Source organism: Phasianus colchicus, chromosome 5 (genome assembly GCF_987193195.1).
Source record: "Phasianus colchicus chromosome 5, bPhaCol1.hap1.1, whole genome shotgun sequence".
Taxonomy (NCBI): domain Eukaryota; kingdom Metazoa; phylum Chordata; class Aves; order Galliformes; family Phasianidae; genus Phasianus; species Phasianus colchicus.
The window spans coordinates 19,528,476-19,550,268 of record NC_143440.1 but is presented as its reverse complement, the minus strand read 5'-3'; the positions used below and the strand labels follow the sequence as shown (position 1 = coordinate 19,550,268).

At 41.3% G+C, this 21,793-nt stretch overlaps 1 protein-coding gene across 1 annotated transcript in view; it reads left to right on the top strand.

The window, feature by feature from the left end:
• ABTB2 (ankyrin repeat and BTB domain containing 2) overlaps nt 1-21,793 on the top strand; it is a 134,887-nt gene that overhangs the window by 93,036 nt on the left and 20,058 nt on the right. Inside the window, exon 4 of the mRNA XM_031593333.2 lies at nt 18,843-18,995. Coding sequence (XP_031449193.1) covers nt 18,843-18,995 — 153 coding nt within the window. The remainder of the gene's footprint in view (nt 1-18,842; nt 18,996-21,793) is intronic.

Sequence of the window (21,793 nt, the reverse complement as noted above, 5' to 3'; positions counted from 1 at the left end):
CCAAGCTTCTGAACATATAATGCAGCAAACTGTACAAGGTATGAAAACATACACACTTGTAGTTTGGTATGCAAGGCACCCCAGTGAACAGATTCAGCTTAAACTGATGTGTTTCTTACTCATGCTAAATACCTCCTCAGCCAAAGTATTGAGGACAGTAAACTAAAGAGTCCTGCATGAATGGGGTGGATGTAGTTGTCTGTCTACAGCTTGGCAGGCTTCTTGTTCGGCCTCCAGTGTGTGAATGATTTGGGACACCAGTAGACTGAATCTGTGGGAAGTTTGTTGATTCTGACACTATGTCTGGTTCTGATACTTCCAGGTGAAGGCATCGAAAAGGAAGGAGAAGAATAGGCAAAATTGGACAGAAAGCACCTAGATATCCACAGCAAAAGTTTTGAAATATTTCCCTAGTTCATGTAGCTGCTCATTCTATGACCACATGGAACCCCAAACTGACTGAATTTGCTGCATGGGCAGTAAACCATCTGCTGTTTGGTGTCAAATAAGCTACCCAAGGAAGCATTTTGCAAGTAGTGTGCTAATTCTGCAATATGTTGGCCAATGAATTAGACCCTAAGGTTGAGATCAAAATGCTTTATTCACTAACCCAACTGCCTGAAAGCTAAGAACTTGTCTGTACCATTAGAGAGTACATCTGTCTTTGCTGCTGTAAAAAGCTTCTCTGCTGGGTGATGCTTTATTTATTTATTTATTTATTTATTGTTTCTCAGGGATCTTAGAGAGAGTATACTGTATAAGAGATCAGACATTGTACTTCTGGGCCATGGAGAGTTAGCAGCCATGTGGCATTCCCTCTCTCCCTGCTCTGTTTCTGTTCTGCTTTTCCCTTACTGCTTATGTCAAGTTAGCTGAGCTTGGGAGTGCTCTGCAGTGTGAGATCATGTCCCGGAGCAGCAGAGCATGTTTGCTGGCATTCTTTATGGGATACTATGACTTGAGAAGGGCCATCCAAAGGTAAGCTAAGTTTTTTCTTCCCTCTTCATTTTTTCCCCATGTGGAATATAAAGCTTTTGTCTTACTTTTAACAGTGTGTCCAGACAAGATTACTCTCTGATTGATACTTATCTCATGGAGTATTTGCTCCCTGTAGAGCACAAATTGAGGTCAGTGTTCTAGTCTCATTTTACAGCTGGATGGACTAGCCTACCTAAGATTAATTGACAGCTAGGGCAGTGGAGCAGACTTAAAGCTGGAAATAGAAGCCATTGACTGCCTTCATCCTATCTCTGTTTGGATGTGAGATACCAGAATTACAGATTACCGTGTTCGTACAGCATTTATAGTAGGAATGTTAGTATAACCTGAAACCCAAGAAAAGATTAAAAAAAGAAAAAGTTGGATCCTGCATCCTATTGTGTAGCTGATTGTCTGTGTCTTATAAATCATTTTTCTATAGCCAATATTGTTGATTATAGAAGGTTCTAAAGGTAATACTAGGCTTGTCTATCACTATCGTGCATCCAGTCACATCATTTAAAGCAGGTCCAGAGGAGGGCCAAGAAGATGATTGGAGGGCTGGAGCACCTTCTGCTATGAGGACAGGCTGAGAGGTGCTGAGGCTCCTCAGCCTGGAGAAGAGAAGGCTCCAGGGGGACCTTATATAGCAGCCTTCCAGTACCTGAAAGGGGCCTACAGGAAAGATGGGGAGGGACTTTTCATAAAGGCAGATTGAGGGAAAATGGCTTTAAACTGGAAGAGGGTAGATTTAGACTAGGTCTTAAGAAGAAATTCTTTACTGTTAGGGTGGTGAAACACTGGCACACATTGCCCAGTGAGGTTGTGAATGCTCTGTCCCTGTGAGCTTTCAGGCTGCATGGGGCTTTGAGCAACCTGGGCTAGAGGGAGGTATCTCTGCTTATAGCAGGGGAGTTGGAATTAGGTGATCATAAAGCTCCCTTCCAACCCAAACCACTCCATGATTCTGTGATTGGAACTTTCTGAGCTCTCTGAATTGCTGGCATGCCAAGTTTTACATGTCTGACTTTACTGGTGCGTCATTTTATCCAAAAGTCGATGAACAAAAACCAATTTATATCAGCAGAAGCACACAGAGAGTACCCATCTGACTGTCAGAGAAAATCCAGCGAAACACTAGCGAAATTCCAGAGCCAATGTAGAATTCATCAGCCACCAACAGTAAAGTTCAAGGCTTGCCAACTTGATGGAAACCCAGATGGAAAAGCTGTGGACATTGCAGGAAGCCAACTGCAATCACTGACTGCATGCATACCATATCTTTTAGAAAGGGTCAGGCAGAAGCAGTGGGCTATTGCTTGCTTTCCTGTGTTGTGTTAGCAGGGCAGAAAGAAGGAGCTGAGCAATCTATTTGTGTTCCATGGAGTCTTTCCAGAAATGCCTTCTCTAAAACATTATTTATTGGGAAGGGATCTGATGCTGCCAGGAGAATGACTGTAGTTCTTTCATACTATTTTTGAGTACTGTTTGCTCAAAGGCTATATTCTTCCAGTATTTGACCTATTGATTTAAATAAAAACATTTGATATTTGTCTTGTGGCATACAGTCCAAATTTACTCTGGCTAGCATAGAAACCAGAGATAGATCTACATTAAGAGTTCCTGATAGAACATCAAAATCCTGTCCAAGCATCCCTAAAATTGATGGTGTTCAAGTTTGTATCTCAGCCTGCTATGCTTGTAGATTCAAGCACTCAAACTAGATAAAGTGGAGCAGTGGCCTTATGATCCTGTTTTATTTTTCTCTTCGTAAAATGCAGTCTGTCTTCAGACATCTCAGAGACGTGCCACTGACTTTTACTGAGGGAAAAAAATCTCTAAGTAGCTTGTATCTGCGCTTTTCTAGAGCACTCTTTTCAAGTGTTGTCTTGTTTAGGTTCCTTATCAAGAGTCTTGAGTGTTTGATAAAGAAATCCTGTGCTATGGCTATTTCTAAATCCTCAGTGACTACCTGATGAAGGTGGTCTCCTCATATCATTTTTTTACAGAATTCTTAATTTGAAAAAACGTTGCTTTGATCTTAATTAGTATGTTTTTTTTCTTAATGATCTTTATGTGCATCATTAGAAATAAGTAGAGCCCTTAGATATTCCCCTCACAATTAGCTGCTTTCTTCCCCTCTGCTCAGAAAAGGCCTGAAACACTAAATGTTAATTCTGCAATGGCCTGGGACAAGAGTGATTTGATCACATGGATCGATTTTTACAGAGGCTATCAATTCACATTAAAGAGCATACTAGCAACCCAATTGTTAATGCCAGTTATATCCAGAAAGTCGTGCTTGCTATTGCATGGACATCCAACTAGCAGAAAAAGAAAGAAAATCAGGAATAACCTGCAGAGCCTGCTGCTGAGACCTGTGATTGCTTGAAATGCATCATTGAAATCACTGGGAAGTATCACTGCTTTCAGAGCTAGTTAAGAACAAATCTTTTCTCCAGATGGATGTTTCCAGACTCTGAGTGGTCTGTCATGAGGCTTTTTTCCCTCTGCTCTTTTAAAGTGTAGGTTTATGGAATTTTATTAAGTGGAATGGCTACATCATTGTCTGTCTTTTAGATTTATCTGTGGCCTAGCCTTTCCTAATTCAAATTTTATGTATTTATGTCTGAATTCTTTTCTTTTACAGCCGTATCCTATTGTTACCATGATTGATCAGGAAGAGAACTTGATATACCTAGTTCAATGAGCTGTGCTTTTTAAAAAGCCTGCAGTAAAATTCTGGAATCTCTTGTCTGAGAGATCTTAGTATCTTTCTGCTGCATCACTAAACACATCTTTTTGCAATTCTTCTGTAAAACTAGCTTTTTGATAAATAATCCTTCATTTTGTTTTCAAGCCCAGTATTCTCCATTAGGACTGGGGGCAGCATCCTGCTCTGCACTGTGCACCATTGGGTCCTCATCTCAGGGACTGTCATGGCTATAAACTGTTAGCCATGCAAAACTGTGTGGGTCTGCCTTGTCAGCAGTACTGTCTGGAGTTTACTTTGCCATTGTGATTGTTCAGAAACACAGAGGTCACCTTTTTTTTTTTTCCCCCCCAGCCCAAAAAATTGATGGATTTTGTTTTGTCTTTACTCTTTAAAACAAACAAAAAAAGCCAACTTGCTATTGATGAAGGGCTTAATTTGGTAGGTTTAGAAGAAGAATAAGAGTTTATAAATGTGTGAGATCAATTTCCTTCAACATTCCTGAGGAAAGAGGCTGCTAACATCTATTTTTGCCAGTTTGAGACATAGAGCAGCTAGTGCTGCACTCAGTTGTGATTGTAAGATATTCTTTTACAAGAAAGATAGAGTAAATGGTTGTGTTTCGGAGGTTCATAACCTACAGTCAGCGTGCATCTATTGACTAAACTTAATTGTACATCAGTAAAGCTGTTCCTGGCCCACACTAAATAGTTGCACAATATATTTTGACATTTTCCACAGTTTTGAGAATTGAAAATGTGTGTATTTTATCAGGAGGAGTCAATCATTTTTGTTGTGCTTTTGGTGAGTAATTTTCACCTTCCTGTTTTGTATGGTTACATCTCAGCACATTCTACAGCAGTAATATCTAGCCAGAAAAAAAAGAAAAGAAACACAACACGAAACACTCAGAAACTACTGACTTCTTAGGAGAGTTGTATCCCGTGTGAATGGGACACCTGCATATGAGCTCCTGACATCCGAATGAAAGATTGAAGAGAAATTCAGGGTGAAATCCTGGATCATCGTGGGTTTTTTCTTTTTTTCTTTTTTTATAGTTCATTTCTTCATGTTCAAAGATTATAAAATTGAAAAGTGAGGGGTGACCTTGCCAGTAGCGAGGGGAATTAATTGCAAACCCTGAGGATCAAATTAATCCAAGTGTAACTGCTGAAACTGGCAATGCAGTCTACCAGATTCTTCTTCTGTCTTTTATGTTGTCTGTATAAACAAACACTGCTCCTTTTTTTTTTTTTTTTTTCCACTTTGTTTGCACCTGGAACAGAATAGCCTTTCTCCCTTTCTCCCTGTAAGCAATTTGTAACATTAACTAGAGTGTTTCTAAAGTAGCTTGTATCTTCTGATCTTCTGAATTGAAATGGGGGTGTGGTACAAACATAGGATAATTAATTTCTCTGCAGCATTGCAAGGAGAAGAATATCACTGTAATACCAAATAAAACAGCACAGAACAGACTGGATAGAGAGTAAAGGGACTGCCTCCCCATGCCAGCCCTGGCGCACAGGGAAAGTGTTACAGGTGAACAAGAACTTGCAAGCGAAACTAATATTTGGTTCTAATAACTGTATCTGAAGCCATGCACCAAAAAGTCGGCCTCTTGAAACCTCACTACTGAATATGTATTGGATTCTGTGAACAGCAGTTAAGGGTTAGTATATGAAGTCTCAGATGTCAGAGATGAATGCGCAGGGGGACGGATCACCTAGAAGATTAGAAGGTGTGAATATGTGATTTGATATTTAAACACCTGTAAGCAGATAATCTGACTTGCCCGGTCCTCTGACTGGAGGGGCCACTGTGTCTCTGAGACCTGAGTGTGTGGACAGTCTGGGCCAGAGGAGTGGATGTGTAGGTACTACAGCAACAGCTGGTGCTGGTTTCATGCCAGCCAAGCGTTCGTATTACTTATCATAGATAATCCACCTCATCTCTGAGCTTGTTTGCAGCAATTCTCAGTTCTCTTCCTTTGATCCTGAAAGGGTTCAGTTCATCTGACACAATAGGGATGCAGGAGGTAAATAAGGAGCACTCCAGTAGGGATTACTGGCAGACTGTGAGAGTCACGTGAACTGCATTTGCTGATCATATCTTAAAATTGTTGGTAAATTATCAAGGTGCCTACTTTATATTAAAATGTAAATAAAATTATCTGATCTGTTTTGTGCAGCTGCAAGTGATATGAAAATATTATATTAGTATATGAACTGAATGAATGTTAGAGCTGTGAATATCCAGGGTTGAACTGGACAGTTTCCAGAAGTCCCTTTCAGATTAGATGGGTCCCTCTCTTAGAACACAGCAAAGTTTTAACAGAGCACCGGTGCTTACTGAGTGCTATGGAACTATCAGTGATGACGGATTGGTAAGGAAACAGTGGTTTCTTGCATAAAGATCTAGCATCCCTGGGAACTCTTCCTGGAGTTAGTTTTCTTCACCAATATAACTTACACTGAAATGCAAACCCCGTCTATCAATTTGCTGATCTGAAATATTGAACAAGTTGGATAGAGCAGTAGAGGAAAAATGTAAGTTACATATCCACAAAATACTGGGCAAACAAAGGGGAAGTAAAATGGAAGGATCTTCATGTCATGCCATTCTGCTGCATTTCAGACCCTGGGTAGGAGGAAATAATCATGGAAACTATTTCAAAACATGCTGATGCCAAAAGAGTGGGTGGGAGTAGTCAGTAAGGATTGCAAAGGGGAAACCTTTTGTGATAACTTGGTGAATCAGTGGAGAACAGCAGGCAATGTGTATCTTTTACTTAGCAACACTGTCTCCCACAACACTCCTACAGACAAATTTGTGAGGTATGGGCTAGATGAGTGGGAAGGGAGCTGCTGGGCTCAAAGATTTGTGATGAGCATCACAAAGTCCAGCTGGATGTCAGTCACTAGTGATATGTCCTGGGGGTCAACGGTGGGATCAGTACTATTTAACAACTTAATTAATGACCTGGATAATGAGACAGAGTGCATCCTTAGCAGGTTTGCAGGTGATATGAAGCTGGGAGAATGGGAGAATCCTTGATGCATCTGGTGGCTGGGCTGCTGTTCAGAGGGACCTTAGTAGGTTGAAGAACTGGTCAAACAGGAATTTCAATTAGGATAAGCAAATGGAAATGCTCAGTCCTTGTCGGGAAAGGAATAACCCCAGGCACCAGTACATGCTGAAAGGTGATGAGCTGGAGCAGCTTTGCAGAAAAGGAGCTGGAGGTTCTATCAAACAGCATATCAAACATAAGCCAGCAATGTGCTCTTGCTGCAAAGGTGGCTGATATTATCCTGGGCTGAATTAGAGAATTTACAACAGGTGGAGAGGGAGATCCTGCCACTCTGCTCAGCCCTGTACAGGTACAGTTCTGGGCTCCCCAGTATAGAAGAGAGGTGGATATACTGGAGAGAATCCAGGAAAGAGCCACAAAGATGATGAAAATGGAATGTAGTTTCTGTCATTTGAGGTGTGGCTGAGAGAGCTGGGGTTTCTTTGGCTAAGAGAATGCTCAGGAAGATCTTATCAGTCTTTATAAATATTTCCCTCCCAGTAGGGAGGGAAACAAAGATGAAGCCAGACCCTTCTAATTGGTGCACAGTGAAAGAACAAAGGCACAAACTGGAATACAGAAAATTCTACTTCAACATGATAAAGCTATACTTAACAAGATAGGAACTCTGTAACAGGTTGCTGCTGTTGGTTGTGTAGTCTCTGTCCTTGGAAGTAATCAGAATCCCACTGGACATGATCCTGAGCAACCTGCTCTAGCTCACCCTGGTTTGAACAAAACCAAATTCAGGGGTGCTGTGCAACCTCAGCTGTTCTGTGGTTCTAATGGCAGTTTTTGTCCCTTTGTGTGTGTCACCTGCTAACTTCCCAGTCATTAAATGTCAAGAAATAGTTTTGGAGAACTGGCTGTTGTCTTAGCAGGCAGTAACTATTCCTTTTCACCTACCTGGACAAGCAATACCACCTTTTAACAGTCTTTGTTGTGGCAGTTACAAAAGTTTCTTCTGAAAAACACTGTTAGAGTAGATGTCACTGCTTGCATTGTGTCTTTGACCCAAGCCATTTCTGGCAAATGTCCCCTCTTGTAAAGATGTTTGAAAACTACATAGCCAATTGTTGGCTCATTTCTTTAGTAACAAAGAGAGATAGCCATTGTGTGTATTTGTGTGCTACCACTCTGCAATTACTGTAACTAGAGCTACAGTAATTACTGCAACTACTGTGAAGATTTCAGTGTTAAGTTCTTGGCTTCTGCACTTAAGTTTCCATCTGTTCAGATCAAAAAGAAGGTAGGAGAAAATAAAAGCCTGTTAAATGAGTTGCCTTTGGGCTCCATCAAAAGAGGGGTGGCCAGCAGGGACAGGGAGGTGATTGTCCCCCTCTACTCTGCTCTTGTGAGGCCCCATCTGGAATACTGCGTCCATGTGTGGAGCCCCCAGTACAAGAAAGACAGGGAGCTGTTGGAGAGGGTCCAGAGGAGGGCCACGAAGATGATCAGGGGACTGGAGCACCTCCCCTATGAAGACAGGCTGAGGGAGCTGGGCTTGTTCAGCCTGGAGAAAAGAAGGCTGTGGGGTGACTTCATTGCAGCCTTTCAGTACCTAAAGGGAGCCTACAGAGGGGAGGGTAGTCAACTCTTTGAAAGGGTAGATAACTGCAGGACGAGGGGAAATGGTTTTAAGTTAAGGGAGGGGAGATTTAGTTGGATGTCAGGGGGAAATTCTTTACAGAGAGAGTGGTGAGGTGCTGGAACAGGCTGTCCAGAGAGGTTGTGGATGCCCTGTCCCTGGAGGTGTTCAAGGCCAGATTGGATGGGGCCCTGGGCAGCCTGGTCTAGCATTAAATGGCGAGGTTGGTGTCCCTGCGTGTGGCAGGGGGTTGGAGATTCGTGATCCTTGAGGTCCCTTCCATCCCTGGCCATTCTGTGATTCTGTATTCTCCAGGCTAGTACAAACAGAAATGCCCAGTGCCTGTAGACCCTCTATGTTGTGTATTGTTTATTGTTTGCTATTTCATCATCAGAAGATTAAGCAGCAAAGTAGCGTAAAAAAAGGAAAGAAGAGTAATGCAGAAAAAGTTATAACAGAACTGTTATAGCAAGTGTTATAGGAAAGGTATTTTACAAACACAGAGGCGAATAAAGCAAGGTCTCCTGGCTTCATTTTTTCAGCTTTGGGACAGCAGCTACCTGTTAAAGTAGTAGAGGACTGAGTCTCTATTTGTCTGCTTGCTGTTGGCTTTCATTTAATATCAGTCTGTCTCCATTTTTCCCAGAGATAGTTCTTCAAAGATAACCACAGTGTTCCTATAAGTAATATAAGTAAAAAGTAGTAACTCTGTGGATGAAAGGTTCTGAAAATATTGCAAAGAACAATGGTAAAAAGCCAGCAAGTTTCTTCTTTTTCAGTAATTGCTGTTTCCAATTGAAGTTAATATTGTTTCCTGTTGGACTAAATTACAGACGTGCAGAATTTGCCTGTTTCCTGAGGAAGGAGTTAGCATGGCCCTTGTTAAAGCATCAGCTAAATAAAGACACAGTTCGGAGTTTTTGCAGCGCAGCGGCCACGGTTGGCAGATTGTTGGGGTTTTCTCTATTATTGCTCCTGACATCTTTGTTACAGAGACCTGAGAGCTAAGCTCTTCTGAAGAGTAAACGTTTCTGGGTATAATTTATGATAATAGCAACAATCATTCTTTCTCTTTGACCTTGTGGGGATTAGAAACTAAGCTTTCCCTGGGGTAATCCTAGATTGTATGTCTCTGCTTTGTCTCCTTTTAAAGGAGACTGGCAGTTTGTGTTTCCTTGTCCCCTACCTGCAAGTGCATGTACAGCCATGACCTGATTGTCACTTAGGATGCTAAACTGTGCTGTTTTCATCAAGTGTTCTTACAGTAAATGCTGAGCTGACTGTTTTTAAAAGTATGTCTGCTCTGCAATACAAATCCTATTCAAATGAGTTACATGTCTAAGCAGATTCAGCTCTGATTTGTGGATTCTTCTGGGGCTAAACAACCACGTGCTGGTACAATGCATGCTGGTCTGATGTGTTTGCTCAGAGAGGAAAGACAATGAACTGTATTTTACTCTCTCTGCTTATCAGTATAAATCTGAAGTGAAGCTGCTGAAAGGGGTACTTTAAGTCAAACTGCTGGGATCTTCAGTTCAGCTGAAGACTTTGTACCTAAAGTTCTTTCTTGCGTGGATTAGAAAGTATATCTTAAAGGCTAGAGAACAGGGCAGAGAAACGAAGGCTGTAAGTATTTAGTCCTAAGCTTGCTGGAAAACTCTGCTACTATAAGCAATTCACTTAGCCATTCTTCACCTCTTCAGTTCTCTTCAGAGACAAAACATACTTCCAAAGAGGTATAGGATCTTCTGATACAAGTGCTTTAGATCTGCTAGGATTTTTCAGTACAAAAGTTTGTGTTATTCACAAAATAGCACTAGGAGAAGATAGACAAGCTATTTGAGAGGAGTATAAGTAGTTCAGCGTGAAATTATAACAGGACTATTACAACCTGCTCAGAATGCATCTTGTTGCAATTATATTGCTTCCAGTATCCAGATTGTGTGATTAAAAGTTACCTCTGTGCAGTTCTGCACTGTGCCAGGTAGCTGTGCTGAGTTCCCTGATGTGGCTGCCAAACTTTTTGGGAAGGTTCTCTCTGAAGAATTTTGATGCATTGGAACACCACAGAAACATATGTTCCCTAACTGACTTTCCATCTGGGTATCCCATTATTCCTTATACAAGAAATGTTGCAATAGTTTAATTAACTTGCTTTGGAACCTCTTTTTGTCTGCTGAAATCTCTATGTTGAGATGTTTATTATGCTAAATATAAGTCTAATCTCTTGATGTAAGATTATCAAAGTGTCCCTTTTTAGAGAGATGGGATAAAAAAAATAGTTTTGACATAAACAATGTTAGATGACAGTTGTTTTTTAATCTGCTTCCTATCCTGTACTACACCACTGCACTCAGTCATTTGCAAACTCAGCATAAAATATGCAACTCTGTAGTTCAGAGTGTACAAGATGCAAAACTTTGGTAGCAAGATGTTGCTTTTTAGAAAGTATTGCTTGAGCCACAGTGCATGCTTCTGGCTGCGTATTTGTGCTAGCAGGACTTTGAAGGTAAGTGCCTTTACACTTTTCTGGTTTGCAAGATTGTCATTTGTGAAGATTCCCCCTGTTTGTGATGTAGAAATGAACGTGTTCTGAGAACTGGTTGCAGGTTATCTGCTAGAATCTGCAGTGCGTATATGGACAGCACTGTACTCCTGGAGAATCTGGGAAAGCAGTTGAGTGAGTTATCTTTATGGTCTGATAGTGTTTGAGAGTAGAGATAAGTCTTGTCAGAGTTCCTGATATTTTGTCAACTATGGCCACTGTGTGCAGCACATAATTTCATTCTAATGGGAACATCAGACTTATAGACCTTTTCCTAAGAGGAAGGAACACTTTTTACAATTCAGTAGAGATGGCAGGAGGCTACTGATACCCAAGTTGGCAAAAGATTTTTATTTTAACTTTACATGTATCCTATCTAAGTTGTTCTTGTTTGGAGCAGGCAGGTATATATTGAAGTATTGAAACTTAGAATTATAATTGACATTCACTGAGAGTGTATATACTCATACAAAATGAAAGGTCTTTGAAGGCATTAAATGAATATGTTCATTGAACAGCTTGCTACTAAGGCTCAATTTGTGTTCTCTTGCAAAATAATTTAAAAAATGCTGCAATTGCATCTATTTTAACTAGCAGTGATGTAACTCCTCGTCATAATCTTTCATTAATGATATGTGTCCTGTCTTACCTGGCACTGGCTTAAAGAGATGAGTACTGCCTATTCATTCACAAATGCTACACCCTGTGGGCTTGATTGCCTTTTATTCAAGAAAATGGATTCTAAAATTTTGGTTATTTAGTGGGATCTTCTATGATTGTAGTACAGCAGCCAGAACCCAAGTTACATAATTACACCACTGGCTGGAGTGAATGCCTGATTTTAGTTTGTACCTAAGAGAGCTCCAAAATCAGTTCTCTTCATCTGCACGTATTAGGGTGTTTCTTGTGCCTTTATGCTAAACTTGCATGAATGTAAAAAAACAAAAGATTATTTAGATTTTCATTAGGAACACCTTGATATCGGTGTCAGGTGAGATAAATTTACAAGGAGGCTATGCTCACAGTAGTGTGACATGGCTCAGAAGTGTGATATCAGTCAAGCAATGAAAATAGAAATTTCATCTACCTTTTTGCTGTTCTGAAATATGAAAGAAACATCTGTTAGTCTTTAAATGTTTAGCTTCTATCTACCATTATTTTATGTTTGAAAAATTGTCTTACAAAACATTAATTAGATTTTTGCTTGTGCTGTAAAATAAATAGAAATGTTTCCCTATTTATTGTTAAAAATGTGCTTTGCTCAGGATGGTCTTTGTTCAGCAGAACAAACTTTTGTAGTTACAATCAAACAGTTCTGAGTATTCCAGAACTGCACAAAAATATTTCTCTGACTGGCTCTTTGTTTGCACAATTGCAACTTAGGAGCTTCAGGCAATTTTCATAAGCATGGTAATGCTCTGCATTCAAGATTTTACAACTGGGTCCTGAAAATTAGTTCTGTGATTGAATCTGGCAGATTGGTTTTGGCTTGAGAATCAGCATATGTTTTTAACATATGCACGTTGGCATGATTGAAGTCATAACTAACAGGCCTGTTATCTCAATCCGACTGGTGTTTGCAGGAATTAACTATAATGGGCAAAAAAATGATGGAGGAGGAGTTGCAGCACTGGATAGTGGAGCATCACACTGATCCCAGATAAATATTCTTGCAGGTAGTGCGCTGTGGTTTGCTTTAATTTTGCTAGCCTAGCACCTGGAATGAGCCATAAGAATACCTCTTGGTTTTTCTGGCCACAAGATCAAGGTTAATCCAAGAATAACAGACAACCTATTCTGGCTTTCTGCCTGTGTTTATTTCTGCCTATCACATAGCATGTTGTTACAGGCTTTTTCAGTTAATGCTTGTAGTTTGCACTTGTATTTTGCTCCAAACTGGATCAGTGTTTTCTTTTGCAGCAGGAATTGTGCTTGTAGCACATGGCAACACCTCTTCAGTCAGTCTGTTTGGGGTGGCTCCTAGTTATGGGGCCCTAAATGTCAAACTGGTTCAGGTTGGAACAAACCATGCCGGCCTCTTCTGGTCATTCTGCAAACTCTCAGGGGCCCTTTTGGCTGAATTACCCAGAAAATCCACAATAATTGACTTTGTCCTTTCTCATTTTTTGTTAGTCAGTGCTGATGTCTTAAAAACACAAGTACAAGGGCACAAAGGGAATTTTTAAGATTTTCTACATAAATAGATTTTTAGTGACAACTGAAAGGTTGGGGCAGATTGTGACCAGTTGTGTAACTGAGATAAGCTGTATGGGCCTTCAGAAGCTTGAACTGTAACACCACAAACAGCAAAGAGTAATGTGTGGGAGGCACGCAGAAGCGAGGCATCCTTGCTGCTGGTCACAGCAGGCCTGAGAGGCAGCAGGGGGGAGTAAGCTTCCTTCAGAGCAGCTACAGCGAAAGGCCTTGTCCTGGCAACATGGAGGGACTTGGAAGCTAGCATGGTCACCTTTTTATCCAGGAAAGGCTCAACAGATGTGATGCAAATGAGCAGTTCATTATAAAGTCCAGACCTGACCAGAGCTACTGCTCTGTTGTGAGAAGAGCTGGGGAAGCTCACAGCTACTCAGAGGCTGCATTTGAAACCCAGGGCCCTCAGAGACATACAGAATTGGCCTCTGCATGTCTGATGTTACGAGCTCATACACACATCATTGATAAGTGCTGTTTTCAGTGCGTAGCGTGAGATTCAGCAAATCTGTCTTCAAATTTGCATCTAACCTTCATGTAAGTGATTAAGCATACAGCTGTCTATTGATTAGAGCTTAAAACTGCAATTAGGTCCAGAGTTTAATTTGCCCCTCAGTTCACCTATCTGATTGTTTGCAGTAGTGCCTTTTAGCATATGGAGAACTTTAGGATGTCAGAGAGTGGGGAGGAGCAGAAGAGCAAATCCAATGGTATTCCATTCCCTGATGTGTCCTCTGTTGAGGTGGTTACTCACAAACAGGGATCAAATGGCTCTGTGTGTTCTTGAGGCAGATGGAAGCAAGTCACATCCTTGGCCACATCACTGTGGCCATGTTGCTATACTTAATGCTATCGTGTGTATTTATCTGACTCTTATCATCGCCTACATACAGTTTAAGTTGGTTTTAATTATTTTACATCTGCCTGCAGTTCCTTCTGCCACATCACACAGATGTTACAAATGTGTTTCTAGAGTACACATGGCACATTCTAGAGCAACAGAAGTATTTGCTTTCAGTCTGAAAATTGTTTTTCCCTGTTGCTAAAACAATAAAGAAGTGATAGACTGAAGTATCTTTTTCAGATTCTTAGTGAATCCCCAGTGATTTCTTTATGCTTTTTTTTTAGTGAGTTTTTATTTTGATTGGTAGCTAATGTAGAATAAAACTTGTCTCATTTCTGAGTGAAATTTGCAGACAGGAACAGAAAAAAATGATTTCTGTGGTTGCTAGTAAAGATCAGAGCTGCCATTTCTAGATCAAAACTACTCTTGTACCATTTTATGCTCTATCAGCAGAGGAAATTGTGAAGGCAGACTCAGTGCAGAAAGGATCCAAATAAATGTAATATTATCCAGATGTTTTTCATTCTGTTAGTGTCCCACTGAAGGAAAACTCACTAAACTCCTCTGGAAGTGAGTGTTGTGGCAGAACCAAGCCAAGACCTTAGCAGCTTGATAATGATCCACTAAAATCTGAGAACTCTTTATCTTCTAAGACATGAGCCAATCATTGTTTCAAGGGAATTCAGAAGAAAACCTTCCCTTTAGGCCAGTTGGCTGTGATTAGATTTTTTTTTTCTATTTCTGTGAAGAGCTGGGACTGTTTGCTTTGAAAGACGTGGCATTAGTTGAGATGATCTCTGGATCAGAACCAGGATGGCAGTTCCTATCTTTCCTTTGTAAATATGGTAGGTTTTTGCAAATTCAGTAAAATATCTTGAATCTGAAAGAAATGGCTCCAGACTTAAGCTGGTTGTGTTTTGGAGTAAAGATTTTGTGTTTCTCTTGTTACTTTATTCACATATAATTACATACCCAGTGAACTTTCTTTGCTGCAACTTCGAGAATGGTTTAGTGTTTGAGAATCCAAGCTTTAAGTATGCCTCTGTTTTCTACTTTGACGTTAAATGGTTTGGTTTTGGATACTCTGTCTTGCCTCAGAGTCTTTTCCTTCTCCAACTCGTTAGACATTGTTCTATTTTCTTTTTGACTCTTACCATACTTTTTTTTATCTTGCTGTAAAGTTCAAACAGTGCATCTTCTAGCTGGCTTCCTACACAAATTACCATTTAGTTGTCACTTCTGAAACTGAAGTTCCGTGAGCATTTTCTTAGCATTCAGTGGTGAATGGCATACCAATGGCATCATCTTGTGACTGCTGTGGAGGTCTTGCCTCCTCTGCATACAATTAACTTCCCTCTGCCAAAAATGCCTTGGCCTTAGGGTTCTTAAAAATCCTGAGAAGAGCTTACTTTGGAGACTAGTTTCTTTGTGATGAATGACCTGACACTGAAAGTCTGTGATCTCACAGCGTATCCTCAGAGATTGCCACACATGATCCCCACATGCCAGTCGTGTCCTAGGCAATTGTAATCAGTTAAGTGCAGCACATTTCCAGGGAAAAGCTACAACCCCTTTCAACAAATGAACTTGCTGTAAGTTCTCTGCCAAGTGCGGCTGCCACCATCCTTCTTGATTATGTCTACATAGAATAATGCATTTTTGTTCAAATGAGGGGAAAACAACAATAGATTCCATTCTTTCTGAGAGCACATCTCCAACCTGATCCCTTGGCAATGGTGGGGCTGTCCGGTTCAAAGTGGAGAAAATGCTACACAGCTAATGGATAAAATATTGATAGCTTGTGGTGTTCTCAGACATTATTGTGTTTCTTTACAAGGCATGTAGTAAGCGAGGAGTGTTCATTTTACTTTTTACTGCTATATACTATCCCAGTTTACATGTAAAATCGCTCTCTTATAAGGCAAGATGACAAGAAATTGAACAAAGCAGTGGTGGCATTCTTCATAGAAAATACAGTATGTGTGCCCCCAGTGAACTACTGCTGAGAATACGACAGTTTCCCAGGGCTGGATCGCTTCATGTGCAGAATTTAATGAGCTGCCAAATGCTTCTAAATGTCAGAAAATCATGAGGAGAATGCACTGCCCAGCACATGGCACAGACAGAAATGCATAGATAGAAATTCATTTTTTAGCTTGCAGCATCTTCCCAGTTAATTTTCCATGGAGGTTTCACTCCTCCATCCTCCTCCGGTGTTTTTCAGACTGTGAAATGATCGGTGTTTCCCTAGAGGCAGACAGAAGCCCAGGTTAAGAGCCATAGGGATGACAATTGCATTTATTTTCTAGAAAAAAGAATAACTGCATTTATTTTCTTAGTGCAGTGCAACCCGGCATTGGCATTTACTTAGCTGAACTGCATCTCTCTCTGCTTAGATCATGCAGTAGTGCTTCTTATGTAATGCATTGTCAGGGAGAAAATGAGTGAAATGCTGCTGCTAGCATGCCCACAAGCGTACTGTGAAGAAAGGAAAGAGTTGGGTAAAAGGGGGGAACAGGAAGAAGAACAGAAATTCCATCCGCAAGCTTGAAATTTTCTGGGGAAATAGAGTCTTTACAGCAAAATAGAGATTGATCATAGTCACTACTGATAGAATAATGATTTATTTGCTTGCACAGTAATGTGAGTGGTGGGAGTGGGACAGACTAGGATAGCAGCAAGAGAAAGTCATCCTTCCTGACACTTAATGCAATCTAAGGTCTGCTCTCCTTTGACGCAGGGTAACTAAGTAGTGTACTGAGATGAGTTTTAAAGCCTTTGGAAAAATCTGTTGTGATTTAAAACAAACAAGCAAACACCTCTTCCTCCCCAGCCAGGCTTTTCTTGTTCAAGATCTGCTTGTGCATGCAATCCATTTAGGATCCTGGCACATGCCAGTTTTTAGAGAATGGAAATTTCTTCCTAGTACGTGTTATTTCTGGTGCAGACTCGATGGTATTTTCTGCTGGCTGAGCACAGCCTATTGCAGCAGCATGACAGTAACCCAGGTCTGGCTCAACACCTGGGAAGACGATCTGGTCTCTGCTGGATCGGCACGGTTCTGTGTCCAGTAATGATCCCAATGTGAAAGCTTCAGGGATGCCATGATGTGGCCTAAATGCCAAAATTGTGCATGGCCACAAAAGGTTCCAGATATGGTTACTTGTAAGATGGGTGTTTAATTAATCGCTCTTGAGTACTTCATTCTAGTGCTTTTAAGCACATCTTTCTGTGTTCACCATTTTGGGAGGAGGCCAGGGGCTCTGCTAAACAAAGAGCGAGTCTGGATACTGAATTTAGGCTCCTCCCTTCGATGCCTGAAGCTAAAAGGTGTAAATGCTGGCTCTGTTGTAGGCCAGAAAGAAGTTCTCTGGAGCCAACTGCTGAATACATCTCCCAAACACGAGTTGTCTGGATTGCTGCTCTTCCCTCAGGGCAGTCAGTCAACTCTGAGCTGGCTGTGCTGCAGATTGGCTGCAGTGATCATCTGGAGCAAGTTAGTAAGCTTAAATGGGCTGGGGAATTAAAGCTGAGCTTCAAGAAGGTGTCTCAGCTGGTGAGCTACTGCATGGTTTTCAAAGTGAAGGATGTAGGAGCCCTAATGTTGTAGTTGATTGATGTAGAAGCATACTGGTAAAAGCAGCAAGTCACGTTAAGAACACTCTGGCAGTCCAGGATTGATCAGATATTTAGACAGACCTGTGATTTTGTAGATATTTCTTTACCACTCAGGAGAAGAAAAGGAGCAGAGGGAAAATAAGCAGGCTTGTTTGCGAGCAGAAAATGGCAACTTATTAGAGTGTGCTTTGCAACTGGTAAAATTGAAAGAGCTAGCACATATTTGATGGGATAGAATTATTCCAGCCTGAAGGATGTTCAAAGCCATCCAAAGGCAGTTCTGCTTACAAATCTCATTATTGATAAAATGATTTCTAATGGGATCGGCGCTGCTTGCTCTTACTGTGATGGCAGATGTGCGCACACACATACGTGTGCTGCTTTGAAAATGCCTTTCATGGGTTCAGCTGCTTTCATTAATATCACTTCATATTTTCTGGTATGCATCTTTTTTCCTTTAGCTTTATAAAGAAACTGGTACCTTATCCCCTCGGTTATTTTCTTTTGAATGCTTAAATGCAAAGGGTTTGGGTTTTTTTCAGCATGAGTAAATTCATTACTAGAAATGGGAGAGGTGTTTCCAATTACAGCTGGCACTTCTGAGCCTCGCATCATGGTGGCAGGTATCCCTGGGGGAAAATCAAGCAAATAACAGATCACTCTGGTTGTGTACTGCGAGGAGAGATGAGATATGTTGTTTATGAGTGTTATGATACCCATATATTATTGTATAATTTCAGTGTTGTATTCATTTATAGGAGTAGGGGAGAGGCTGTTCATAAGCCTAAAATGGCTGTTGGCTCTGTTGTTACTACTGTATTTATGTTGCTTTATTGCCTTGCAATTCTTCATATAGGCTAAAACCTCACTTAGGTGCTGTACAAATTAGGATCAAGTAAATGTTTTCTCTGTAAGTTGCTTACAGTTTGTTATACGTGTTTTCTTACTCAGAGTTGACACTGTGTTGGTTATCTCTTTGATTCTACTCATTCATCCCCAAGACCAAAGCATGGCAACGGTTTTGCTGGGGAAAATGACATAAGAGCAAAACTACAGCAGTTCTGCAGCCGTCTCAAAGGGTCAGTTGTGTCTCACTTGCTGATGTCTTGTGATGAGTTGTGTCTCACCTTGCCGAGCAGGAGAACAGAGCTACCTTTGCAGGATGGGCTTTATTTGTCTGCCTGTCACACGCGGGCAGGGGAAGTGATGAAGTGTGCTGAGTCCTAGTAGAAGATAGCAGACCCATGTTAACCATGGCGTGTTTTCTCCTTGTTTGCACAGGCCCTTCATGCTTCTGCCACCGCTGATGGAGTGGATGAGAGTGGCTATCACCTATGCCGAGCACCGGCGCAGCTTAACAGTGGACAGCGATGACATCAGGCAGACAGCCAGGCTGCTCTTACCTGGGCTGGACTGCGAGCCCAGGCAGCTCAAGTAGGTGGACTGAGTCCTTTACTTTCCATGGGAAATGTTTCATGGGAGTGGGACTCAATATATAGTATATTGGCAACATGTGCTTAGGGTTTTAGGAGGCGATAAAGAACCTTTGGCCAGACACCACAGTTGGGGTAGAAGGATTTTTTCTTGCCAGAAGTTGTGCAGGAAGAATGAAGCAGAAAGATTGCAATATAAATATTCAGTCATTTATGCCTCAGTCTTAATTACAAGATAATCTTTTGCTTTCTCAGATGCCCTGACGAAAAGTATAAGTACCTATTAATATCCTTCTCTTGCATGTATATTGAACAGGGATTTATAATTAGCTTGGTTCATTAGCACATCATAGGTATTTTACTCAGTGTTTGTTGTCTTTCAAAGTTGCCGTCATTAGCACTACTTTTGATACCAGAGTTATATCCTGAACAGTACTGCAAGTTTTCTTGAATGAATTTTATCCCCCATATTGATAATGGGTTAAAGGAGTGGACTGGACACATAAATAACAATGAATACCACTTCTATCATGCTCTGCAATTGATCAAGTGCTGTATATGTATCCTTTCTGATAATCATTACTCTTAGAATTCTTTTTTTGTGAATGAGAGAAGCAACAGGAAACTTTTATTGAGGACTCCTTGATCTGTTTTTGTTGCTCTTTTTCCTTCTGGCAGTCAGGAAGGCTCTTGCTTTTTGCTATATCCCTGTCTCCCCATTTGTGCAACAAAGGATACTTCTCATTATCCATAAAACCTAATGCAAAGCTAAATTAGTTGGCAAGCGTGCTGGTGCAATTCATGACTGAACTCTCCTCCAAGCTTACTGGTGGCATGTTTGCTATTTCCTAACTCTGCTTGATATGATTATACAGGCTAAGACTGTTCTACATAGCTGTGCCTTAAGGGGACACAGCTATGGAAGCTCAGAGGTGGCACCCTTTTAAGCTTTATATGTGCTGCATCTGCTCACGTAGCACTTCTCCCCATGCTCTGCCAGTGTACATGTGCTCTGTTATCAACTGAAGCACACGTTTCTCAGGCTTGTGTGTGTCCAAGTAGGTATGTGTGTATCTCGGGTAGGTGCTAGCATAGGTTACTTACTATGAGCTAAGCTAATTCTGCTCATATCCCTAGTGCTTGTCAAAACCTTTGAAATCTTTGTTGAGCAGTGCCAGTGGAAGACATAACGAGTGCTTTCAATCAGTTTCCTAAATTTCCTTTCACTCTCTCCTTTTGAAAGGCTTTCTTTTTCAAAAGTGAATCCAAACAGTGCACCTCAATGGCATCCCCCTCTATCTCTGCACCAGTGTTTTTTGTACACGTTGGCATATAAAACACAGGTGGTCTCTTACTTTATAGATCATATATCTTAATAAGACAGGGATTTGGGTGCTTGCTTTTGCTTTTGATGTGAGGTCAAACACTTAGAGACAGTCTCTGTGCTCCCAGGTCTGTCTGTCCCCAGGCAGGGGGAAGCCAAGCGTACACAGGAGCTGCCATCTGGGCATTGCACGGGTGCAAGCTTTACCCTAGGAAGCGTGCGAGAGTTTGCCTCTCTCTGACAGGGTAACAACTCACGCATGGAAAACCTGCTGTGGGTACAGCTGCTGCACAGCAGTTGTGCGTGTGTGAGCTCTTTCCCTGGCTCATGGAGGATACTGTAGCTTTTATCACACTCTGAAAGAAAAAGCTGCTTTGCCTCTATCGTAGAAACGCATGCTGTCAAGCAATTACTAGACCGGCGTGTATATACTATTTTTTGTAGGGAAGTTTTGCACGGGCTGAGCTTGCAGGTCCCCCAGGAGCAAAGCCCATAAATAGTAACTTCAGATTGCTGCCTCCAGATGTGCTCCCGGCAGCTCTACGCCAAGAACTGCAGCCCACCTCTTTGCTCTGTCCCTCTGACAGCTCCACACAACACTTTGCTTTGCTCTTTGCTCAGCAGTGCATGGTGCCCCCATTCCCCTCCCCTTGCTCCAGCAGCGCTGGGTGCATCGTGCCTGTTAGCAAAATGGAATCAGTGTGCAAAGGTAGATACCTGTACTTAAATAAACGTCATTTATTCTCTGAGGTTCAACAGCTTTCAAGTTTATAATTCGCTATTTCACTTGTTTGCATAAGATAATGATAGTGAATATATAGAGAATATGATACTATATAATAATGTTATTGCATCGTGACGCTGTGCCAATTTCCTTACTAGAGCAAGAGTTATTGCTTAGGCTCTATTTAGGATTCACATACATCTAACACTATGCCTTATCTTACTGTCATCCTGTGCTCTGCACTGCATGTGTCCTAACCCAGGATCTGGATGCTTGGAAGATCTTCTCTTCTGATCAGATATCTGCACTCATTGCCTGGAAGCTGCATTTTATTTATGGATGTATCTCCAAAGAGCGGGTGACTCCAAGGCTGTCACTCTGCTTCCCTGCTGACTGCTCCTCATATTTCACCCTGATGCAGCTGCAGTGATGCTGCTTTCCCACATGCAATGGGACTGCTCACCAGGCTGAGGAGTGAGTTTTGTGAACTCAGCATATTTTTCATTGCAGCTGGGTCCCATTTGTCATCAGCGCTGATGCAGTTCAGAAACATACAAAATGTCCAGCTGAATTAATACTTGAGTACGATTCATCCTGAGTCTTCTAAGTGATGAGTGTTTTACTTATCTGGCAGCCTATACAGAGTTTCCAGGTTAGCCTCCTTGAAAGAGTCTCGCTTTTCAAAGGAACTTGGCAAACTACTATCTCGCTCACCGACAGTTTGCACAAGAGCTTGTGCTGAAACCAGACA